The 19,544-nt window shown below is 46.4% G+C and overlaps 1 protein-coding gene and 2 long non-coding RNA genes across 8 annotated transcripts in view; 2 read left to right on the forward strand and 1 right to left on the reverse strand.

The window, feature by feature from the left end:
- Nucleotides 1–2,788: 2,788 nt before the first annotated feature.
- nfx1 (nuclear transcription factor, X-box binding 1) overlaps nt 2,789–19,544 on the forward strand; it is a 104,888-nt gene continuing 88,132 nt past the window's right edge. For 2 of the 6 annotated variants that reach the window (XM_049014272.1, XM_049014264.1), the window contains exons 1-17: nt 2,789–3,055; nt 3,685–4,581; nt 5,049–5,210; nt 5,611–5,688; nt 6,083–6,188; nt 6,610–6,681; nt 6,806–6,945; nt 7,512–7,611; nt 8,001–8,218; nt 8,895–8,992; nt 9,122–9,152; nt 9,424–9,506; nt 9,591–9,699; nt 9,777–9,896; nt 10,026–10,105; nt 10,386–10,616; nt 11,798–11,871. In XM_049014272.1, the coding sequence (XP_048870229.1) occupies nt 3,034–3,055; nt 3,685–4,581; nt 5,049–5,210; nt 5,611–5,688; nt 6,083–6,188; nt 6,610–6,681; nt 6,806–6,945; nt 7,512–7,611; nt 8,001–8,218; nt 8,895–8,992; nt 9,122–9,152; nt 9,424–9,506; nt 9,591–9,699; nt 9,777–9,896; nt 10,026–10,105; nt 10,386–10,616; nt 11,798–11,871 (2,621 nt within the window). In that variant the 5' untranslated portion in view covers nt 2,789–3,033. Of the gene's footprint in view, nt 3,056–3,684; nt 4,582–5,048; nt 5,211–5,610; nt 5,689–6,082; nt 6,189–6,609; nt 6,682–6,805; nt 6,946–7,511; nt 7,612–8,000; nt 8,219–8,894; nt 8,993–9,121; nt 9,153–9,423; nt 9,507–9,590; nt 9,700–9,776; nt 9,897–10,025; nt 10,106–10,385; nt 10,617–11,797; nt 11,872–13,052; nt 13,155–13,921; nt 13,964–14,152; nt 14,249–15,198; nt 15,266–15,377; nt 15,524–16,023; nt 16,195–16,305; nt 16,411–16,900; nt 17,042–19,544 lie in introns of those variants that run through there. The other 4 variants (XM_049014239.1, XM_049014246.1, XM_049014254.1 and 1 more) reach the window with 4 other exon arrangements.
- On the forward strand, nt 7,618–7,992 carry LOC125742409 (uncharacterized). Its single transcript, XR_007398093.1, has 3 exons — nt 7,618–7,762; nt 7,797–7,864; nt 7,899–7,992. It is a non-coding gene; the product is annotated as an uncharacterized LOC125742409 (long non-coding RNA).
- On the reverse strand, nt 16,069–16,854 carry LOC125742402 (uncharacterized). The gene is made up of 3 exons (XR_007398092.1): nt 16,713–16,854; nt 16,306–16,416; nt 16,069–16,194 (listed from the first exon to the last, which is right to left on the reverse strand). It is a non-coding gene; the product is annotated as an uncharacterized LOC125742402 (long non-coding RNA).

Below are 19,544 nucleotides of genomic sequence, written 5' to 3' on the forward strand. Positions count from 1 at the left end.
ATTAAGAACCATTGTATTTCACCTGAAAGTATAGAAACTCCACACACACAAGGAGAGTATGCAAACTCCACACATACAAAGGGGAACATGCAAACTCCACTCTCACATACACACACACACACGAACATGCAAACTCTACACACATATCCAAAGCAGGAGTCAAAGCCACAAGCCAGGAACTGAGATGCCACACAGTTACCTGCTGAACCACTAAGCCTCCTCTGCACATACTGTATATCCATAATTCAGAAAACAAAATTAGCATTATATACTGCATAGAAGCATCTTCTGAAATCATTTTATGTAAATGCAGCCCCAACATTATATCACAGTGTATTCCACATTTTCAATTTCTATTTGCCTACATTTCCATTCAAAAACTGTATTTATTTAACCTTTCTAAAGGATGTCTGATAAAAAATGCAACATGTGCAGAGGAGATACTGTGGTATTTTCAGAGTAGGATATCTTTCTACTTTTCTGTAAATCCCTCACTGTGTTCTGTGCTTTCACTTGCCTCATTACAGTACATGTACTAATAAGTACTAATACATTCAGTAGAGGAGCTGTCATTTCACAAGGACCTGACAGTTATTATGCAGCAAGTTAAATGAGAAAAATACAGAAAAAAGAAAATATGTACTGGTACGGTACAAACTCCTTTGATCACAGGCACAAATTTATTCTGTAAGAATAATGATATACCTGTAAACACTGTTACTCAAGGTCATGTTCATAAGCTTAATAATACATTTAAATTCACATAATTGAAGTAATTTCACAAAACAGGGGCAGGTTAGAACAACCCTGTGAAATTAAAACGTTACAAAAAGACAAGCATGTGGCTGTTTGTGGCCATGATTTACACAGTAATATTTCACAAAGAGGAGAAAGTGGAGAAAAGTGACCTACATTGATAATTAACTTTGGGTATGCAATTATGAGCTGAAAGACTAATAGATAGATCACACCAGTTGTATTAACCTATTGCATAAAAGGGCAGTTTCATCAAAGGATCAGCTTGCAGTGAACAGAAGGTTAAAATCTAATAATGCTGAAAACAATCCTATTAATGCACATTTATTGGTGCAATGAACACATGCAATCGATTACTGAACAGTCTGCAAGCTAGGGGTGATCTGCTTCATCACCCAAGAAATTGTACTAAGTACACATAGAAATGTATGTATAGTAACCACCAAATTAATAAAAAGAGCTAGATATCCCTGACTGACTGGTTCCAGGAGGACCTGGCTAGTCTCAGGTCTCTGAACTAGTTGCACAGATTGTACCTGACTCCCTAAAAAAGCAACTTGAACAATTATCAATATAGATCAAAATTTTGAACAAATTCAGAGCAGAAGAAGCAGGAATCACCCTGGCTGCTCTTTGGTAACCTTTTTGTGTTTGTGTCGGTGATTGAGCTGTGGGTGACCTATGAGAAAGAAAATGTGCACCTGGAGAGAGGGGGGGGTTTAAAATGAGCATATCACAAAATTCATTGGCACCCCAACCTCCCAAGACATCCAACATTGGTTAGTATATTCATATATTTTAATGTCTAGCACCTGATCAAGGTGCGTTATTTGCAGCAGTGTGTTACTCTTCGGTATAGGTAGGGATATAGGGGTCTAACTATGTGGAAAGATATTGTCCCCATCTGAAAAGGAACGCTTCACTGCAGGATGCTGGTGGGTACTCTGAATGCTGCTGCATTCATCTGCATGCACCAGACAAAACCCGTGCCAGTGTGAGTTTTTCATATGGGAAAAACATGCAGTGGGCCTGCAGGTATCTTTGGGGGTTTACCTCACAAAGTGAAATGTTACTTGCAGATAATTAATTTCAATCATATTTTATTATGAATAAGAATCAGAAAGCTTTTATTCTCCTGGAGGAAATTGTTTGTGACACTGCATATTGACTACACAAGACAAAAAGTAGACAGTATATAGTACCACATACAACAATCTATGTATAAAAATGGGTAACTATGTCATATAAAGATGATGAATAAATAGGTGGATGTTCAAGTATGATGCAAAGGTAATAAATAAATAGATATTGGTTAAAAATAGGTATCATTGTACATATTGTTGCACATCCTGATTGATTTTCCTATTATACAATCTAATGTCTATCTGAAGGAATGATTTCCTCATGCGTTCTCTGGTGCATTGTATGCTGATCAATCTGTGACTTAAAGTTATTTCAATTTCGGAGGCACACGGCTCAGTGGATGGTACAGCTGACTCACACTTTTAGAAGTTTAGGGAACTGTGTGTGTTTTTAGCCCATTCTGTATGACACACAGATTCCCATCCTGAAGTTCCTATATTGTGGGTTGTTCCCCACCTTACCCCCGTATCCTCTGGGATGGGCTCCAGACCCCCCCGCGACCCTTAACAAGACAAGCAAGGACAAGCAGTTTAAGAAAATGTATGTATGGATGGAATCCCTATATTGCCCCTAGTGTATGACTGTTGGAATGACACCCCATCCAGAGCCTTGCCACCTATGTTACCTGTGACAAGATTCAGTATAACTTCCCCCCTCCCCATCATTTAGGAAAATGAGTGTATGTATTTTGAGAAGAACCACCTACAGTCCTGCCTATTTAAGTTGATCGGTGTTGCTTATTATTTTCAGATTAAACCGTTTTACACAGATATCCTCGAAAGAGCTAGTCAGTTAGTGTCGAAATGCATTATTAACCGGCATGCTTTGCGGCCAGGTGTCCGTCAAAGAAGATCGTCGTCTGATTGGTTATTGTTCGGTAGGCGTTTCCGTTCAGTACCCAGTGTGTACCGGGGGAAGCCGCTTTCTCCCGCCGTGGGGAGTGACAGCCCAGCCGGAAGAGTGTTACGCTCGCCATCGCCGACGTTACTGTTATGTAATTCTGAATTATTAGTTAAAAGTTATTTTATATAGATAATAGCTGGGTGGCTTCGGTCGAAGTTATATATATATATATCTGCCTATCAGCTATCGACGGTGGGTAGACAGGAGCAGCGCTGCGTCCCCTGGAGCTGTATGGCAGGAGCGCCAGTAACGGGTAATTTGACGGGTATAAAGTACATTTTGAACAGAAAATGACGTCCTGGTAACACCAAAGAGCCCCGTTTCACGCCTGTCCTTTATTAATAAGTACCCGGGCAGCGTGCTAGCCGGTCGCTAGCGCCTCGGCTAACAGGCTAAATCTGAAGCAGGGGTATTTATTTTAGGGGAAGTTGACAAAAAGTGCATAAATAACGTAATCAAATTGAAAGTGATGTGGGATTTCGGGAATGGTTTGGCTTTCTTCAGGGGGTAAAACTCTCTAAGGTTAAACTTGCTTCTTCCACAGAAGATCCTACGCAGGTTTTACAGTTGGTGTTCAGTAGCATACGGCACATTTAAGTACTGTGTTTACATGAATAAAATACTTAAACTAAATGCCACGTGATTATATTCTTGTTATAAATGACCTGTTACGTAAGAAATAGGCGTGAGCTGTAGATAAAGTGCCTTTAAACATTAACACAAGGTCCTTTAAAAATGTTATCTTTTATGTCCATAGAAAGTTATGTCTGCTGTTTAATACGCTGCTTTGCTACGTGGGAGATTAAAAACGTGTTTGTGCAAACCGCTTTTTTGCTTAAGTCTATAGTTGAATAATTTAAAAAATTATTTCTTAAATGTTAGAAGCACTGGAGTTGAATCCGGAGTCAGCAGAGTTTGTTCCACGGGAAAGGCATAGCCATAATCAGCCAAGAAGAGGCAGGCCCAGGTCCGACCGTGGCCGTACCTGGAGTGGCCAGCAAGCTGCTTCTTATCCACAGCGCAGTAATGGGCTAAACAGCCCAGAGAGCCAGCCACCCTTTCATACCAGGGAAGACGGAGGAAAGGGGAGAGGTGGAGGGGAGAGGGCAGGAGCCTCACGCAGGCACAATCCCCAGGGCCAGCGGTGGACCAGAAGTGACGCATCTGCACAGGTAGAGGCTGCCAGAGCACCCAGGGGAGACATCCGCAGGGAGAAGCCTCCAGCCCATAGACCTCACATAGATGGGCCCAGCTGGCGGAGAAGTGAGGGGCAGGTAATCAAAGAGGAACCCAGAGAGAGTCATGTCAGGAGACCCAGGAGGTTCAGCCAGGAGCCCAGCAGTGAGAATGATGCAAAGAAAGCCCATCGCAGTGGGAGCCAGGAGGAGCGTGCCGGCAAGGATCAAGCAGACCTCCCTGCATCTAGAGAACCTACTGGCCAGTTGGATAGTGGTGTGTCAGACAGGAAGGGGTGTGGCAATGGAAACAGGAACGACCAGTTTGATCAGAGAAGAAGGGGCCCAGCTCCCAAGCACTGGCAAAGAGGGGGTAAGGATTTCCCCCAAGATCGTGACAGGGACAGGCATAGCCCCCCCATGGGTGACATGCCAGATTCTGGCGGGGGGGGCTACCTGAGCTGGAGGGGCAGCCGGGGCCAAGGCAGAAGAACTCCCCAAGGAGACAGAGGGCAAAACACCGAGAGGAGGTCAAACAAGCTGGAGCAGCGACCTAAGTGGGGGAAGCAGGGGGACGTTCCCAAGAGCAAGGAAACACACACGGGTGAGTGGTGCTCTCTGGGGCTTCCCGGCTCTGTTGTCAAGGACAGAAACATCTTGCATCTTCTGTACTTGGATGAAATGGAAGGATGGTTTGCCATTTGTATAAGTTATAGGTACATTAGAATGCCTTCATTTTCACATGTCTTTTTTTCATCTCCTTTGAGATGTATACATGCAGGTGAGAGTGAGCATTGGGATCTGAGTACAGGGTCAGTCATTTATCTAGTGCTTCTGGACCATTTCGGGGGGGTTTGAGGGCCTTCGCTCAAGTGCCTAACAGATGCGGATACTCTACCGAGCACAGGATTCAAACACACAACCTTCTGATTACAGATTCTGAGGCCTAACGCACCAAACCACCCCAGCGATGTCAGCACTGTGATGTAACTGAAGTCATTAGTGAGTCTGACCTGATGCTGTTCCCACAACATAGTTTCAGCTCTCTCTCCTTGGTTCTCGCTCGCTCAGGGTGCCTCATCGAGCAGCTGTCAGAGGAGAAGTACGAGTGCATGGTGTGCTGTGAGGTGATCCGCCTCATGGCGCCTGTCTGGAGCTGCCTCAGCTGCTTCCATGTCTTCCATCTCAACTGCATCAAGAAGTGGGCCCGTTCGCCAGCCTCACAGGCAGACGGTACCCAGCCCCTCCCAGCAGACCCTCAGTGGCGCTCTAAGCATGGATAGAGGGTCGGCATGCAGGATTAATGATGATCTGGTCGTTCGTCATGCGCCCGGGAGTGATTGGAGATTTCACAGTTCAGTCTCATAGCTTTGTTATGATGTTAAGTTCCTTTGAGCTCTGCCATTTTTAAGATCATCATTTAAAACGTCCCATCGACTGAAGCCAGCTTTTCACCTAGCCCTACCTTGTAAAGCCAGGGTACAGGAGTCCGCCAAGTTTACTGATTGGTATCAACAAAAGATCAGTTTTGTAGGTCCCGTCTCGCTAAGAAGTTTTCACATCATTACCTTTTAATGGTTTATAAGGTTGACTTGCTTTGGCCATTGCTGAATTTTGCGCTGTGGTTTTGCAGATGGAAATGGAGGCTGGAGATGCCCGGCCTGCCAGAACGTCGAGGCTCGGGTCCCTAACTCCTACGTGTGCTTTTGTGGTATGTTTTCACCGCTCTTCCTGAAGTAGATTGCTGTATGGGTCCTGACTGTATCTCATGTTTACCTCAGGCAGTAGAGGGAGCTTCTGGTGGAAACTTAGAATGACAACGTAATTCATCTAGCAGTTTAACTGTCCTTCAGAAGTCGGCATTCTTAGTGGAAGTACAGTGGAAGTTCTGTAGATGCTTATAAACATGTCTAGTTTTAAGCAGCCAAAGGGGTGAAATGCTGTGTTTTATCTAAGAGTATTAAATGCATTGTAGTGTGGATAATGCATTCTGTTAAGGTAAGAAGTGATGTTTGTGAAGTATTACATTCCTCCTCTTTCTGGACGGCATCACTCCTACTTCCTGCGTCATTTCACACACTTCCTGTCTCTCATGCTGCGGACAGGGAAAGTAACAAACCCAGAATGGCAGCATGGCGAGATTCCGCACAGCTGTGGCGAAATGTGCGGCAAGAAGAGGAGCGGCGTGGACTGCAACCACCCATGCAACATGTAAGCAGCCACATACAGCTACAGCATCCAGGTGCCATTGGCCCCTATGGGCAGAGCTGAAATCACAGTGACTGAAACTGCAGGAGCCTGGGGATGTCTGTGCGCCCTTCTTATAAGTGTAAGGGGAAGTTGCCTTAAGAGGGCGCCATTGTGGCTCTTTGAGTAGCACTGTAGCTTCACAACTCCATTGCTGGTGGTTCAAATCCCACCTCCTGTCTTGACCAGCATAAGTAGGTAAGACTGCAGTCAAGTCAGGATTTATTTCTGGCCTGGTAGCTCTGGACATTGTCTCGTTTTGAGGTGCTCTGTGCCCTGTGTTTGGAGGGGTGCTGTATGTATAAAGGCTTTAAGCCAAACACCTCCGTGGAAATGCAGCGCCGCCCTGCTGATATTAACACTCTGTATCCCTGCTCGTCCCCAGCCTGTGTCACCCGGGGCCCTGCCCGTCGTGTCCCGCCTTCATCACCAAAGCCTGCGTCTGCGGGAGGAGCAGGTGAGGAGCCTCCCTGGGAGCGATCTGGAAAGCCCAAATCCAGAAGAAGGGAACCTTCATTATGTAACAGACGTGTGCCGTGGTGACGCACCCCCCCTCCTTTTCCTCTGTCGCCCCCTTCCAGTCAGCCTGTGCGCTGCGGTCAGGCTTCAGCCATCTGCTGTGAGCAGGTGTGTGGGGCCCAGCTGAACTGCGGGCAGCACAACTGTACTCAGGTGTGTCACAGCGGGGGCTGCCAGCCGTGTCAGCGCCGCGCCCAGCAAGGTGAGGTGGGGGCCAGTGGGGGTCTTCTGCTTTCTGTAGGTGTGTGTGTCCTATACAGGTGTTTGCATGTATCGTTAGAAGGAAGTTGTTAAAAATATAAAAAATACACTAAACATGATAATGCAGTAAACATAGTATTAGAAGATTGGTGATGATCCATCCATCCTTCCATCCGTCTTCGAAGCACTGATCCTGGTCTGGGTTATGGGGGCCTGGAGCCTGTCCCAGGCAGCTCAGGGTACAAGGCCTGGGTATATCCTGGATGGGATGCCAGTCCGTCACAGATCACATATGATCACAATCACACGTTACGAGTGGTTTAGAGATTTGTTAGTCTACCTGCATGTTCAGAGGGAAGTGGAGTACCCCGGGAGAGCCCACACTACACACGCAAACTCCACACACACAGCGGGGTAGGATTCGATGAAGATGACTGTTGTTTAATCATACACCAAGCTTATTTAGCTTGCAGCTCCGAGTCCTGAACAGTTGGCAGTGTTCCTGTGGGGAATACCTCATATTTCTCCTTGTTGTTATCTCCTGCTCTCCGCTTCTGGACACTGCAGTCTGCTACTGTGGAGGCCTTTCTCAGGATGTCCTGTGTGGAACCAACCGGGATGGCTTTGACGGCTTTGGCCACTTTTCCTGTCAGAAGCCGTGCAACAAGTAAGATCCGGGCCGAGTCACCTGCTTTTAAGTGACGGTAGTTTGTCATGTGACTTCCTGTTAGGCCACTTTAGTATTGGTGCCGTCAATCTGTCATTAAGTTTATAAACAGCTGAGGTCTGGTGTATTGTATTCACTGCCCGATACCGAGGTCGGGTTTGTCGCACTCGCCGCCCGATACCGAGGTCGGGTTTGCCGCGCTCGCCGCCCGATACCGAGGTCGGGTTTGTCGCGCTCGCCGCCCGATACCGAGGTCGGGTTTGTCGCACTCGCTGCCCGATACCGAGGTCGGGTTTGCCGCGCTCGCCGCCCGATACCGAGGTCGGGTTTGCCGCGCTCGCCGCCCGATACCGAGGTCGGGTTCACCACATTTTGTCTCTCATCCCCAGATTACTGGACTGTGGGAACCATCAGTGTTCTCAGCCCTGCCACCCTGGACCCTGCTCGTCTTGCCCCCTGCTGCCCCGCTTGGTGCGCACCTGCCCCTGTGGCCAGACGGCTCTGTCCAAGCTCCTGGAGTTGGGTTACGCTGAGCGCCAGAGCTGCACCGATCCCATCCCTTCCTGTGGCAAGACCTGTAACAGTCCCCTACCTTGCGGGTCAGACGGTGAGCCAATCGTAAGCTGAGGGGGTGGTGCTTGTTCTGAGTGACTGCTTGGTTAGCCTGTCCTTGTATTTGTAAACGTTATTGGGGGTGTAGCTGACAACACTGTGTAGATAACTTTCACTAATGTCAGATAAAGGCATGATTACTGTAATAAGAGTCTTAGTGACTTGTATTGTGATAAGACCACTGTCAGAGCATGAAATGGTACATTATATAGATTTTAAACTGACATTCAGTTTCTGTAAAACTGACTTTAAATGTCAGTAACTCTACTCCCGCTATTTATAATACAGTTCTGAGGGAATATTCGTCTAGTGTCATGCCTGTCCCACTGTGGGACCGTGTTGCATTTGCCGGTCATTTATGCTCATTCTTGTCATAACTGCACCTGTGTCCTTTTTCGTCATGCTTGGGGGGGGGGGGGGCAGCGTGTGGTTTGGTGGGTATGGGCTCTATGCCCATGATCAGAAGCTTGGAATCTAATGGAAGCAGTACAGTCATATCCCAGGGTCAGCAGTGTTTCTCCACTGGGCTCCTGACCAAAGTCCTTAACCCCCAGCCCCAAGGGCACTGCATGCTGGCTGACCGTGCACTGCAACCCCCAAGAACATTTTTACTTTGTGGACCTGAATTCCTCGCCTGGATGAATAAAGTATGGCTGATGTTCTCTCCTCAGATGTCGTGCACTTGTGTGAGAGCTTGTGTCACGAAGGCAGCTGTGGACCCTGCTCCCTCACCTCCACCATCAGGTGCAGATGTGGCTTCAGGACTAAGGTGAGCCCGGCGATGCTGGCAGAGTGCAGAGAAGCGGGGGGGCCCTCATTCAGCGGGTCGCGCTTTGGTTGCCGGTCTGCATGCAGTCTGAGTACCTCTATAGTGAAAAGGCTTTATTCTGTGTTTTAGGAAGTTCCCTGTCTGACGATCCAAAGTGATGGTGAGTGTTCACTGTCTGTAATGCCTTTAGCTGAATTGTGTCAGAGATTCGGGGGTGGGGGGGTTTTTTTGCTCTCTGTTCAGTAAACATTACTGTCTCTCTTCTGCCGTGTTAATGTTGTGTCCAGGAACCCCCCCCCACCTTAAAAACATCTTAGAATCTCCCCTGATTGGGTCCAGTATATCTCTTGATATATATATGTTTTAATTTTTTTCTTTCTTTCTTTTTAAACTCTGCCCCTCTGCTCCAACCCCGTCTGACTCCCTGGCAGGCGAGCTCACGTTCACCTGTGACCGGCGCTGTGGCAAGAAGCGTGCCTGCGGTCGGCACAAGTGCCCAGATGTATGCTGTGTGGTAAGCGGCGGTTGGAGGGGGGGGGCTTCAGCATGTGCTACTGGGGTCGTTTGGCCTAATCACTGCTTAATTACCCTGCTCCAGGACCACGAACATCGCTGCACGTTTATCTGTGGCTACAAGCTCAACTGCGGCCTGCACCGCTGCCAGGAGCCCTGTCACCGCGGCAACTGCCAGCCATGCTGGCAGACAGGTGAGTCTCGGTGTCAAGCCGTGTGGCATCGATGTGGTGTGGCGCATGCCGATCTGACGGGCCTTTCTCATCGGCAGGCTTTGACGAGCTAACCTGCCACTGCGGGGAGACGGTCATGTACCCGCCCATCCCCTGTGGCACCAAGCCTCCCGAATGCAAGAACCCATGTGCCAGGATGCATGAGTGCGAGCACCCAGGTGGGAGCCAGCGCCCCCTTGTGGCGCACATGCAGTCTTCCATCTAATCATGCTGTTTATTGGTGTCTGTAAGTACAGATGCTGTACTGGGTTATTAACTGGGTTATTGCTGTTGTTTGCACCCTCTAGTGCTTCATAACTGTCACAACGAGGAGAAGTGTCCTCCCTGTACCCACCTCACTAAGAAGTGGTGCATGGGAAACCATGAGGTGAGCTGGGGAGGCTGTTACCTCTCAAGGGGCGTGTCTTGAGATTTTGACTATATAATCCCATGGTGAGGAATTGTATACATGCTGGTATTTCCAGACTTCCACACAAACTTTGGTCTTATCTCCATTCTTTCTGCTGCTGTTCAGTGATCACTGACCAATCAAGGTGCATTTGTGTCACAAAACCGACTGTGTTGAACCTGTGTGGTGGTCAGAGCGGCTCCTGTTCTTGTTAATGAGGGGGGGTGACGCTCCTGCTTTCTCCCCCCTTTCCTTCCAGCAAAGGAGTAACATCCCCTGCCACATCTCGGACATCTCCTGCGGCCTGCCCTGCAGTAAGACCCTCCCGTGCGACACGCATCACTGCCAGCGGCTGTGTCACCGCGGCGAGTGCCTGACCGAGGCTGGCTGCCGGCAGCCCTGCGCCGTGCTCCGGCCAGACTGCGGGCACCCCTGTGGCGCCCCCTGTCATGCGGGCTCCCCCTGCCCGAGGAACGGCTGCAGTGCTAAGGTATGTGGCCTGGAAACCTTTCGGCTTCTCGGCACCGGTGTGACGTGCTGTTTGTGTGGAACGCTGCCATCGGCCTGCAGGGAACAGCCTGTTATTAATGTTAATGAGTGAGTGACTGACTGTTTCCCTGACTCTGGTGTGTGTGGAGTTTTAGTTCTGTCTGTGTTCCATCGGGGGGTGCTGTGCAGCTCAGTGGGTTAGGAGCCTGTGCCTGTGATTGGAATGTCACTGGTTCAAATCCCAGAGCCTGTAGAGTGAGTGAGGCCCTTTATCCCCAAGTGCTCCCAGTGTTGCCAACTATTTTCAATGGAAAGTAGCTAGTCTGCTCAAAGTCGCCAAATGTCGCTAGATGACGTCATGCGTATATTTGCATATTGATGACGTAATTACGTCGTATTTGCATTCTGCGTGTTTTCCCTAATCCTTCCTCACGTGTCCAATATAAAACTGTTATCAATTACGTTATTACGTTACATATTTTCTGTCAGACAACACAACGGAACTTATTAACCAGCAGTTACATCCTCTGCAATGAAATAAGAAGAAAAAATAAATAAGAAAAATTAAGAAGAAACGGTCAAATTAAATAGTTTTATTTCAAGCAAAGGAGAAGCAGGTAAGTGATTGGTCCGTGGCAACACCGTTTGCACATGCGCAGCTCATTCACATCTATGTCAGCTGCCGTGTGATCCCGGTAATATGCTGCTCCTGTCAGCCGGAGCTAGTGCTCACTGATCAGAGCAGACACAGGGAGATGAGTAGCTGTACTGGGAAAGCAAGACCTCACACTTACAGGACAGTACTGGCGACATTTGGAAAGTTGCTAAGGTTTGTCCAAAAGTCGCTAGATTTGTCGCTAGGCGCTTTTTTGAAAAAAAGTCATCAAGGGGGTCTGAAAAGTCGCTAAATCTAGCGACAAAGTCGCTAAGTTGGCAACACTGAGTGCTCCAGGGACTGGCTGATCCTGCTTTCTCAAGTGTTTGTAGCATCTAAATTAATGTCTTTGCTTAGTGTGTTTCTAGCATGTACCACTTCCTCTAAATTGGCCTTTCTGTGTCCATGTGACCCTGCCCACTGTATACAGTTATGCAGGATAAGCGGATGATAAGCTGTTTTCATTCACAGTCGGATGTCTTACAGTATTTACCAAGCTTTCTGTAATGTCTGTGTTGTGCCTCTAGGTGGTGCTGTATTGCGACTGTGGCCGCAGGAAGGAGACAGTCTTCTGCGTCGATGCCTCCAGCTCATACCAGAGGTCAGTATTGCAGTGCTGTCCTGACAGTAGTGTCAGCAGGTTTAACGTGAGTTTGTAAAACATCGATTCCGGTCTCCTTGGGCTGCAGTATGCAGCGTTTGCTTGTTTATAGCACGGCCTGGATTAAGGGTTGCAAGGTTGCCGTTTTATTTTTTCTCAAATTGTGTTTTATTTTTCTCAATCCATTTTTTGGATTTATTTTCATCTGTTTTCTCTTACAACTACAGACTAAAAATTGAAAATTAAAAAAAATTTCTAGCAAATTAAAAATTAAACCCAGCTGCTCAGTTCAGATTTATGGTTATGAAGCAGGTCGGACATCATTTTGTCTTATTAATGGAGTCGCGGTCGGGTTGAATAAAAGCATCAGGCAAGTTCGGGTCACTCCTGAATGGACCCGTGCATCATTGGATCCTACACCACATTGGAGATGCAAAAGGCTAAAAGGGCCTATTTGGGGGGCATTCCTAAAAATGTCCGAGCCCCCGGGGAAGCGCGAAATGAGCCTTATGGTTACTAGGCAACATCCTTACACTCATTTGGCCACGGCGGAGCCCTTCTGCTCTGCCCGGCCAAAAACTAAGTCGCCATTTGGATTTTTCATTGGACGGCCTTTAGCTTTCATTATGGCCCCTTTGTCACTGCATTGTTTCTACAGGCTTATGCAACATCTCACCCTTTATTTTTATCCAGATTTGCATTAATTTCTCCCCGAGAATTATTATTATTTTTTTTAAAAAAAGGCAATTTCTGTGTTGTTTCTTTTACCCCCTTTGTACCAAAAACCAAACCATGCCTTCGCAGCCGAGGTATATACCAAACCATGATTTTGTGTACCGTTACACCCTAACGTGGATTGACGCTTGCAGTGGACGGGTCAAAACAACTGGATTTACCAAGCATGGATATGCCCACATAGTCACTCTGTTTGGCTGCCTATCTGCCTGTCTATGTGCCCTGTGATGGACCTGCATCCCATCCATGATGTACCCCTGCATTGTGCCCTTCATTGCCGGGGATCAGGGCCAGGCCCCCCCCTGCAACCCTGCCCTGCATAAGAGTTTGGAAGATGGATATTCATTGTTCAGATTAGCGAAGTTCAAGTTCACAGTGAATGTACAGGTGTGCAGCGTAGGTGATGAATACCTGCGTAGGCCTGATGGATGTGTGTCGCCCTGCAGGACTGCAGCCATCGCCATGGCGAGCAGACTGTCCGACATGCAGCTCGGTGACTCTGTGGACATCGGACAGCTCATCACCAAGAAGGAGGTGAAGCAGGCTCGGTGAGTGTCTCATCGCTGACGGTGTCCTCATCCTGGTATCAATATTTTCACACCAAAAAATGCACAGAAAATATTATGGAAGCATGTCGGGTGTGTTTGCTTGTATGTGTATTGTATATGTTGTTTACAATATTGCATGGGTTCGTATGTCTTACGGAGTGCTACTACACAAATTTTTGCCATTCCATGAACAAAAACAATAAAGATCCTTTTTTATTCTGTTCCATTCTGAATGTAATATACTGATCCATTCATTGAAAGCTGATCATATGTGATGCAGCAGTGGTTCTGGAAAATAAACCTCACTTTCATGTTGGGGACTAAAATGTCACATGTGAGCCAGTCAAACACGATGTACTTTACAGTAAATTCATTTGCATGCGAGGCCCAGGTTGGCTGGGTTATGAAGGCAGCAGTTAAGTATACGACAGCTACAGGGTGTTACAACCGAACAGCCTGTAAACCTGCTTCACTCGCTTGTTTACCCACCCAGATGGAATCATAAAGCCCAATTACCTTTGAGATGTATTAGAACAGCTTCTCTTACTAACAAAAGATTGATGATACCAGATCCAATTTGACATTTTAATAGGTACATTTCGGACTTTAGGCTGAGGCTGTTTCTTCCAATGTATAGTGACCCATTTTCTATTTTGCGGTTTAATTGACCTGTAAGCCATTTCCACATCAGTCAGTGGTTTGGATCTGTGGGCCTGAAAAATGTTTCTGTATCTCGTGACATTTTCTGTGTGTCTGCATGGGCTCAGGTTACAGTGTGACAAGGACTGTGCTGCTCTGGAGAGAAACAGGTGAGCCAGCTGCCGTTCAGTATGTGCTATGATGATGCCTGTATTGATTTCTTTACACTTTGAAGTTAGCTGTCAAAATCCTTTGTGTCCCAGTGCTTATATTACACAGCATAATCAAACTGTAATCATGTTTTCTGCATATATGGCAATTGGCACAATTTCATGTTATATGTCCCTGTCTCCTGCAAGGCGATTGGCTGAGGCCCTGCAGATCGACCAATCAGCAGATCCTTTCAACATCCGGTCCAGTTCCAAATACAGTGACAGTCTCAAGGATGATGCCAGGTTTTCACCTCCTAATTTTCTTTTCTGTGTTCAAACAAAACGTTTTACTTGCTTTTGGGCTGAAATTCCTGAGCAGCTTAGTTATCCACTGTGAGCCAAATGTCACTTTATTGAAAGACTTTTCTGAAAACCTGGAAAATGTATTATGGAGGAGAGCTCTGTTGCCTCACACCACTGGGACCAGGTCCCTCCGATGCTCCATGTGTGTAGAATCTTCATGTTCTCCTCATGTCGTCAAGGGGTTTCCTCCAGGTACACCTGTTTCTCCCCACATTCGAAAAATTCACTGTGGTTAATTGCAGTTACCAAATTGTGTGTGTGTGTGGTGGGTTGGTGCCCCATCCCGGGTTGCACGCCAGTTAGTGGTATGTGTCGGCTATAAAGGAGGTCTGACACTCCACCATTTTTAAAGCAATATGAGGCAGCTGATAGTCTGCAGAGGTCAGGGTGTCACTGCCTGCATTCCAGGTATGTCGGACACATAAACCTTGAACTAATTTAATGTGCTGTGGGGAAGAGCTTCAGAAATCATGGTAATATATATCAAACCTGGAGAAACTCCATCAGGAAAGAGGCACAGTGATCACAAGCTGGATGGATGGACACATAGACATATAGACTTCTTAGAAGCACAACAAAAACATTGCAGAGCTGGAATTTATGACAGGGCTGCTGTTCAGAAATGGCTTGTATCCAAACCCGGTGCACAAACATGCATTTTCTACCATAAAGAGAACAAATCACAGACCCCCGAGCAATAGAATAAAAATGTTTCCATTTAGAGAAAGCCAAGGCCTGGCCCTCAGTAGGTCCTCCACACTGAGAGGTGATTCCCATATTTGTGCTTACCCCTGTATATGACCATATATGAATACACAGGTTTATTTCATTCAAAAGGGTGACTAGATGCAGCTCTGTCCTATATGTTGTGTGTTATTTTTGCAATACAGAAAAGATTTGAAGTTCGTAAGTGAGGTTGAAGAGGAGATGAAGAACTTAGTGGAGCTTGTGAACAAGGTGAGAAATGCAAACCTGACAGAAGCCACCTTGCTGGAGGATCTGACATCAGGACTTTGGATTTATTGAACAAAGCACTCCAGTTCTGGACTAACCTTGTCCCCTGATGCAGGGCAAACAGTCAAAGAGAAGCCACTGCTTCCCCCCCATGAACCGAGATCACCGCAGGATCATCCATGAGCTGGCTGAGGCCTACAGCATCGAATGTATCAGCTACGACAGCGAGCCCAAGCGCAACGTGGTCATGACGGCCATCAGGTGAGCCAGAGCCTCCTGCTGAACAGATAACCTCAATGGTGGGAGCTAATGGGGTGGGATGCTGTATACCAGGGGTAGCCAATCTTATCCGCAAAGGGCCGGTGTATATGCAGGTTTTCGTTGCGACTCCATAATTAGATTACTAATTAGAGGACTGATTGGCTGAAGAGTCCTCACACCTGGGTGCGAACAGCTGACCTAAGGTTACCCCAAAAACCTGCACACACACCGGCCCTTTGCGGATAAGATTGGCCACCCCTGGTGTATATGGTTACCTAATGGCGCTAACATAAACTGTAAATAGGTACATGTGTTCTGTGCTCTTCCCTCTTTTTTTTCTTATGTGATGAAAGCTTGAAATGCCGTGATGGAAGGTTCTGACTTTCCATTATAGTGTTCATATGCTGAACCGTTTGGTGACCTCGCTGAGATGGGAATTTACAGTTCTCCTGTTGCATGATGGTTCTCCAGTCACTCACGGTAATGTTGTACTTTTCCAGAGGGAAGTCAGTCTGCCCCAACTCCACCCTGACGGCCCTGATTGAGAGAGAGACGGCCACCCGAGCTCCACCACCCATCGCCCACGTCAGGCAGCAGGGCGTCAGGTATGTAATCCTAATGAAGGCCTCGCGCTAGTATTGGGGTACCGACCACGTATCCTGACCGAATACCTCACGCTCATACCGACCGCGTATCCCGACCAAATACCTCACGCTCATACCGACTGCAAATCCCGAACAAATACCTCACGCTCATATCAACCGCGAATCCCGAACAAATACCTCACGCTCATACCAACCGCGTATCCCGACCAAATACCTCACGCTCATACCAACCGCGTATCCCGACCAAATACCTCACGCTCATACCAACCGCGTATCCCGACCAAATACCTCACGCTCATACCGACTGCGAATCCCGAACAAATACCTCACGCTCATACCAACCGCGTATCCCGAACAAATACCTCACGCTCATACCAACCGCGTATCCCGAACAAATACCTCACGCTCATACCAACCGCGTATCCCGAACAAATACCTCACGCTCATACCAACCGCGTATCCCGAACAAATACCTCACGCTCATACCAACCACGTATCCCGAACAAATACCTCACGCTCATACCAACCACGTATCCCGAACAAATACCTCACGCTCATACCAACCGCGTATCCCGAACAAATACCTCACGCTCATACCAACCGCGTATCCCGACCAAATACCTCACGCTCATACCAACCGCGTATCCCGACCAAATACCTCACGCTCATACCGACTGCGAATCCCGAACAAATACCTCACGCTCATACCGACCGCGAATCCTGACCAAATACCTTGACTGTGGGCCACATGTTCATGAGTTGCTTTTTGCAGGAGCAGCAGCCAGAGTACAGCCAGCATAGAGCCTGCAATTGACTACTTTGATGTCCAAGACTGAAACAAGGTCTCCACAAGGGACACTCATCAAAATGTATCAATTCAAAACTACAAATAAAGCTCAGAATTTGCACCCTTTTTTTGAGATGTTTTTACTTTAAACATTTTTCCTGATGAGACAGACTGCGTTATGCATGCTGCATGCTATATACTGTATGCTGCATGCTGAGAGAGCTGTTTGGTTTTCCTAACAAAGGCCAATAGATCCAAAAAACTGTAAAATGCTTTTTTTGCTCTCCCCTGCTGTGATCCTTTGCCCATGGTGGAAAGGCAGGCAGGGTGCATCCTTGGTGTCATTCCATCACAGGGTACATGGGCCCAGACACACAAACTATAAAATCACCTTGGACCATTGAGAGACACCAGATTGCCTGCAGGGCATGTCTTTGCACTACATCTGGAAACCTGCGTGCAAGACACTCAGCTGACGACAGGAGTCCCCCACAGCCTGGGAGATATAGACCCGCAGTCATGATGTCACATCCACCCAATCAGGAAGACACCGGGCTAGATCAGACTTTAATTATATCAGAGGCACTCTGATATAATGAGGGGAAAAGGGAACTAACAACCTCCCGGTTAATTGTCATATTTTGTGGGTTTATATTGTGCAAAAAAAAGGGTTTAATAATTATTCCTGGACAGAGAATACATATGCTTTTGGGACCGATACCGGGGCCTCAGATACTTTTCTCATTGACATTCAAGGATAACTGAAAAAGTACTTGATGGATCTTTGTCAAAGATAGCAAAGCATCTTATGGGTAAAGATCTGGAACTTCTGAAATATTGAGATAAATGGATTCAAAACTGAAGCAGCACCACATAGTGGCAGCACATGAAAGGACAGATACAGGTGCAGATCTGGGGAGCCTGATTACTTTCAGACAAGTCACACAAAGTTGGGATGTTAATGAAGAATGTAAGGTAGGCATGGGTGGTATTACAGTAATATTTTCAGTATATCTTGGTATTTTCTCTAGGCAATTTTTGATGTGGAACCTACCAAATACAGGCCATGAGCTTAGAATGAATGCGGCTTGTAATCAAAAGTGCCTCATATAATACTGAATTTGCAGGGAATGAGTGAAACTTCCTAATATGTTTCCATGAGAATAATTTTTGCAGTATTTTATAGCAATAGTTTTAGGTCCTCATCCATAACTTAGAAACCATCTGGCAGATGGTTTCTACCACCTCACATTACCAGATGACATTTCACCTTGTGAGTGTGATAAGAAAGTATTTGATGGATCTTTGGGCACTTTCTCACCGCACCAGTTACCATACATTTGGTGCTTCAAAAAAGTACCAAAAGTACAATATGTCAAGGTTTTCCACTAGTGTAAAAACGGTTACTGGTGCTGAGTGACATAATGTGAGACGAGGTATTTTGTATTGAATTCCAAAATGGCTGTAGTATATTATAGGGCTGGACTATGTGCAATATTAACATCAACACTGCATGTTATGCACATCAAGTTTGTCCATTGTTTGCTGTAATTTTGAGTTGTATGCAAATAAATGTCTTTCTTTTAAAACAATTGTCTTGGGATCATAAGTCAGAAGTCAGCACATTATCCAAGTAACTCCAAAAACCTTCAGATGGATTTTTGGTAGTTGTTCAGTTCAATTACTTTAGTTAAACTGATGGCATCTGGTGATTGAGACTGATTAACAAACTATCACCCAGCACCAACAAACAGTTATGTGTCTGTCACACCAGATGATGTATCCCAGCTGTTAGGGTTAGGACACGGGTGCTGGATAGCTAAAGATTTCCTTACGATAAACACAGAGAAAACGGAAGCTCTGCTAGCTGGTCCTAAGGCAGCTCGAGGTGAGTTTCAACCTCAACCTTGGTGGTCTGTCTCTTCAGTCTAACACAATGGTCAGAGATCTTGGTGTCCTTGTTGACTCAGATTTAGAGTTTTGATTCTCACATAAGAACTATTAGTAGAACTGTGTTCTACCATCTATGCAATATAACCAAGCTTAGGGAAATGCTCTCCTTCCATGATGAAGATCCATAATCCAATGCTAATCATAACTAATCCATGCTTTTATAATCTCCAGATTGGAGTAGTGTAATTAAAATAGAATTATACGTAAATTTAAATATTTCTACCAATATGTTTTGAAATTAAATTTTAATAAATTATTATATAATGATGCTTACTAACTAATTGTTATGCCGAATGATTGGTTCCTCCAAACTCGATTGCGAATCCCTGTGAGTCTGTTAATGTGAGACTTAAATGGGATTCGCTAATTACCGGTATCACTTAGTAACCTGGGTTAGAAGGCTCGTCCAGTGAGCTGCATCACCAGGTGATGTAAACGATCGGTAGCGAAGCTCCCCTCACGGTCATGGAGAGAGAGTCTCGCGATATTTCGGGCGAGTTTGAGGTTTCAGAGCTTAGTAGCCAGATCGCACAGACAGTGACTATCGTGAGCACTTAATGAACGGAGGCTGAAGTTGTGTAAAAGACATGCATTTATTCCAAACTAACACTACAACTAACATAAGACAGACATTACACTTAACTTAAACAACACAAAATAAAGGAACAGAACTAAA

This window comes from Brienomyrus brachyistius, chromosome 1 (assembly GCF_023856365.1).
Source record: "Brienomyrus brachyistius isolate T26 chromosome 1, BBRACH_0.4, whole genome shotgun sequence".
Lineage (NCBI taxonomy): Eukaryota > Metazoa > Chordata > Actinopteri > Osteoglossiformes > Mormyridae > Brienomyrus > Brienomyrus brachyistius.